We start from the raw sequence: 5,020 nt of genomic DNA on the forward strand, positions 1-5,020 counted from the left end.
CCGCCACCGGGACGCGACCCCACAATGCATTTCTTTTCGCACCCCCACCGGCCCACACTGCCCTGCGGCATGCCGCTGGGGGAGGAAGGGCGGGCGAGCGGCCCAAGACATGACTCCGGGCTGAGTGTCGGGATGCCGAAGAGGTACCAGAGGTCCCCAAGGGTTGATTGCGGGGCCAGCCGAGCACGAAGCAGCCCTAGAGAAAAAGACTCTGGCCTGAACCGGGTCGAATTAAGCGCTTCGCGCTGCTCTGCACCAAAATGACAGCGCCGATGTGGCAGCCATCTTGGTACAGAAGGGAAGTCGCCGTGCTAGTTCCCGCCCCCTCGCCTCGTTGAAAACGGAGGAGGCGGTCTCAGGCCCGGGAACCGGCCTCGCCCACCCTCCCCTCAAATAACCTCCTCATCCGCGCATGCGCGCCGGGGCAGGGCCGGGCGCCGCCATCTTGGTAAAGGACTGGAACCGAGAGACGAGACTTCCTGTTCCCGCGGGAGCTGGAGGCGGGACTGCCACGTCCGAGTAGACCTGGCGCGGAGCGGATCCCGGAGCTGGTGAGCATTCCCCGCTTTTCCCCACGTCCTTTCCAGGCTTTCCCCACCTCATCATAGAGACGAGGGCCCAGAGAGTCTGTGAAGTGGAGGAGCAGAGCTCAGAGCGGTGTCCCGGGCCCTAATCGGGAGGAGGTTCGGAAGAAAAAGAACGAGTTGGGAAGCGCGCGGGTGGGGGCAACATGGAATAGGGGCGCGGCTGGTAGACGTGCGCGGAGGGCGCGAGCGGAGTAAGCGGACCCCGCACAGGTATAGAGGTGATCAAGCGGAGTCACTCTTTCTGTTCCTCTGGTCAGCGTGATGGCCAGAAGCCTGGGGGCCCCCCACTGGGTGGCCGTGGGACTGCTGACCTGGGCGGCCCTGGGGCTGCTAGTGGCCGGACACGGGGGTCATGGCGACCTGCACGAGGACCGGCACGAAGACTTCCATGGCCACAGCCACTCACATGAGGATTTCCATCATGGACACAGCCACGCCCACGGCCATGGCCACACTCACGAGAGCATCTGGCATGGGCATACCCATGGTCACGACCACGAACATTTGCATGAGGATTTGCATCATGACCATAGCAATGGCCACTCCCATGAGAGCCTCTACCACAGAGGACATGGACATGACCATGAGCACAGCCATGGAGGCTATGGGGAGGTTCCAGGCAGCAAGCGGGACCTGGATACTGTCACTCTCTGGGCCTATGTGAGTCCCTAGGGGATGGGGGAGAGAGGGACTGGTTCTGGATTGTTGGGAAATCCTGCACACTTGACCCCTGACTCTCCCTCACCAGGCACTGGGGGCCACAGTGCTGATCTCTGCAGCTCCATTTTTCGTCCTCTTCCTTATCCCTGTGGAGTCAAACTCCCCCCGGCACCGCTCTCTGCTCCAGATCTTGCTCAGTTTCGCTTCTGGTGGGCTCCTGGGAGATGCTTTCCTGCACCTCATCCCTCATGCCCTGGGTAAGTAACTTCAAGTCACTACCTCAAATCCTATATAATAAAAGGCTAATATGCAAAAATCGCGAACAGCAGAACGACCAGTCTCTATGACGTGCACTGACCACCAGGGTCTATGACGTGCATTGACCACCAGGGGAGACACTCAACGCAGGAGCTGCCCCCTGATGGTCTGTGCTCCCATAGGGGGCGCACCGCTCAGTCAGATGCCCGGCTCACAGCTGGCGAGCGCAGCAGCAGTGGTGAATGTCCGACTGATGGCTTAGGCCTGCTCCCCACAGCCTAAGCCATCAGTTGGACATCCCCAAGGGCTCACGGACTGCGAGAGGATGCAGGCCGGGCTGAGAGACCTTCTCCTCCCCACACCCCCAGTGTGTGAATTTTGTGTGCTGGGCCTCTAGTCTTAATATATTTGGTTCTTTGGACAAAGGGTTCTTTCCCCTTTGTGATCTGTGGCCTTCCAATATTTCTGCAAATATACCCCGCTTGGGGCAGGTATTTTCTCATCTGCCCTTTTCTCCCCCTTCTTTCAGAACCTCATTCTCACCACCTTCAGGAGCAGCCGGGACATGGACACTCCCACAGTGGTGAGGAAGGGGAAGATGGAGACAGGGATTGGGGAGCTGGGGAAGGTCTATCCCTCCCAATTTTTCTGTACTTGAGGAGGAGTCTGGAACCCACATCTCCCTTAATGTCTCAATGCACCCATCCCCAGGCCAGGGCCCTATTTTGTCAGTGGGACTGTGGGTCCTCAGTGGAATTGTCGCCTTTCTTGTGGTGGAGAAATTTGTGAGACACGTGAAAGGAGGACACGGACACACTCATGGACATGGTCACACACACGGAAGTCATGGACATGGAACACAGGGTAAGCCCAGGAACACCTTTACTGCAAGCCACCTCGCTTGCCTCAGAATCCCTTCATCTTATGGCCCTTAGGTGGGAGGGGAGTTCCCCACTCTTATCAACTCCTTCCTTCTCTCAGAGCGTTCTGCAAAGGAGAAACAGAACTCAGAGGAAGAAGAAAAGGAAACAGAGGGGTTGAGGAAGCGGAGAGGAGGGGGCACAAGGCCCAAAGATGGGTCAGTGAGACCTCAGAATTCTGAAGAGGAAAAAACAGGTTCAGGTGAGGTCCAGAGTTGGTAATAAGCCTAGGCAAGGGACATCATCATGAATCACGTGGAACATGTGCAGTGGGTAATGGCAGATGTCTGGAAAACACGGAGGGGCTGGTTGTGAAGTCCTCTCTGGGGGAATATGTGATAATGACTGACCAGGGCTGGGATGGGGTGATGGAGCATCTAATTGTTTTGTCTTCCTTTCCTCCTGTATAAGATCTCCGAGTATCAGGGTACCTCAATCTGGCTGCTGACCTGGCACACAACTTCACAGATGGTCTGGCCATTGGTGCTTCATTTCGAGGGGGTTTGGGATTGGGGGTCCTGACCACAACGACTGTCCTGCTACATGAAGTGCCCCACGAAGTTGGGGACTTTGCCATCTTGGTCCAGTCTGGCTGCAGCAAAAAGCAGGTGGGTGATGATGTGCCTCCTACCCTCTACTCCCTGCTCATCCACCCCAAACCCAAGTCTGCCTCTCCTTAGTTTCAAACAAGTCATACTGTTATTGACAATAAGTCTAGAAATGAGGGGAAGTTCGGTTTCTTTTTTCTATAGCTTAGTATTTTTTTAAGCCCTTACCTGAGCACATGTTCTTTGTTTTTAGAGAGAGAAAGGGAAAGAGAGAGAAACATTGATTGGTTGCCTTTTGCACATGTCCCAACCGGGACCAAACCTGCAACTTAGGTATGTGTCCTGACCAGGAATAGAACCCAGAACCTTTCCGTGCACAGGACAGCACTCCAACCAACTGAGCCACATAAGCCAGGGCGCTTAATATTTCTTGAACTGTGGTCCATAAACCATCTGAATGGTTTATTGGGGTCTTTCAGACCACACTCCCCACCCTGGATTACTGAATCAAAAGGTCTGTGAAAAGGACCTTTTTGATATCTAAGATTTTTCAGAAAATGTTTATTCTAGATCCCCTCTTTCATACTCTTTTTTAAAAAATATTTTTTTATTTATTTCAGAGGAAGGGAGAGAGAGAGAGAGAGAAACATCAGTGATGAGAATCATTGATTGGCTGCCTCCTACATGCCCCCTACTGGGCACGTGCCCTTGACTGGAACCCGGAACCCTTCAGTCTGCAGTGCAGCACTACACCACTGAGCCAAACCAGCTAGGACTTTATCATACTCTTTTGTTTCCAAAGATACACACCCTACCCATATATACCTATATCCTACCAGCCAAGTCTAACCTACCGATAATCTTTAGATGATGCTGAGTGCCTCTCTCTCTTTTCTGCCCACCAGGCAATGTGTCTGCAACTACTGACGGCAATAGGGGCTCTGGCAGGCACAGCCTGTGCCCTCCTAACTGAAGGAGGGGCAGTGGGCAGTGAAGTTGCAGGTGGTACAGGCCCTGGCTGGATTCTGCCATTCACTGCAGGTGGCTTTATCTACGTAGCAACGGTGTCTGTGTTGCCTGAGCTGTTGAAGGAGGCTTCACCATTGCAGTCACTTCTGGAGGTGCTGGGGCTGCTGGGGGGAGTTGTCATGATGGTGCTGATTGCCCACCTCGAGTGAGAGGTGGGATAAACTGCCCCCACCCCAGCCCCAAACCTTTAGCCTCTCAGTCCTCTGGGTCTGGGGTCTGTGGAGGTTGGGGGCCTGGCCAGACTCATCTGCCAAAGGAAGGAGTTGTTTCCTAGGAAAGTACTGATTTTGGCATGAAAGCAGCAAGATTTGACAGTCTTATAGGAGCTGTAGGGATGAGTATGAGAGGCCAGAGGGACCATCGTGTTGGGCATGTGCTGACCATGTTGTTGGGTGTGGGGCACTAAATGGGGCCATGTAGAAGGCTGGAAGAGACCACTGATGGCGGCCTACGGAGTCTCCTACCCCACCTGTTCTCAGAGAACCAAGCTGCCACACACAGATTTCCCCAAGGTCCTCCTCCTCCCTCCCTCCCACCTGTGGGTGGGGGCTGCAGGGAGAGCTAGAGCCCTGGGAGTCGGGGCAGCAGGCGTCGCGATAAACATCTACTAAACTTAAATCGTGTGTCTTGATTTGGAGGGGAGGGGCTTTAGTTGCTAATCTCATTGCCTGATTTTTGTTTCTAATATTTTTTATATCGCTGTTTGAATCGAGGGGGTGGGGTGGTGACCGGAAATAAAGTCCTCGGATCTTCCGCCCCAAATGCATTCTTTGTCTTTTGGGGGGAAATGGGGGCCCCTCATCTTCCCACTCCTCTTGGCCCCAAGTGGCAGTGGCTGGCCACGCCCCCGCGGTGGGAGGTCGGCTCCAGTCGGTTCCTCTTTCAGGGCGGGTTGGGGTGCCCTCGGCCTCTGCAGCCGCTGGCCCGAATTTTACTAACCGGCCGGTTAACCTCTGACCCCTGCCCGTTCCTCCCGCACCCACGCCCGCGTGTTCTCCACCCGCAGGTGCGGGAAGCG

The 5,020-nt window shown here is 55.0% G+C and overlaps 1 protein-coding gene across 1 annotated transcript; it reads left to right on the forward strand.

The window, feature by feature from the left end:
• Positions 1-121: 121 nt before the first annotated feature.
• Positions 122-4,764, forward strand: SLC39A7 (solute carrier family 39 (zinc transporter), member 7). The gene is made up of 8 exons (XM_005867936.2): positions 122-551; positions 845-1,247; positions 1,336-1,504; positions 2,035-2,088; positions 2,217-2,369; positions 2,487-2,627; positions 2,837-3,033; positions 3,879-4,764. Exons 2-8 carry the CDS (start codon positions 849-851, stop codon positions 4,149-4,151), a joined length of 1,386 nt encoding a protein of 461 aa, XP_005867998.1. The 5' UTR covers positions 122-551; positions 845-848; the 3' UTR covers positions 4,152-4,764.
• Positions 4,765-5,020: the final 256 nt, after the last annotated feature.

This window comes from Myotis brandtii, unplaced genomic scaffold, assembly GCF_000412655.1.
Source record: "Myotis brandtii unplaced genomic scaffold, ASM41265v1 scaffold2561, whole genome shotgun sequence".
NCBI lineage: Eukaryota > Metazoa > Chordata > Mammalia > Chiroptera > Vespertilionidae > Myotis > Myotis brandtii.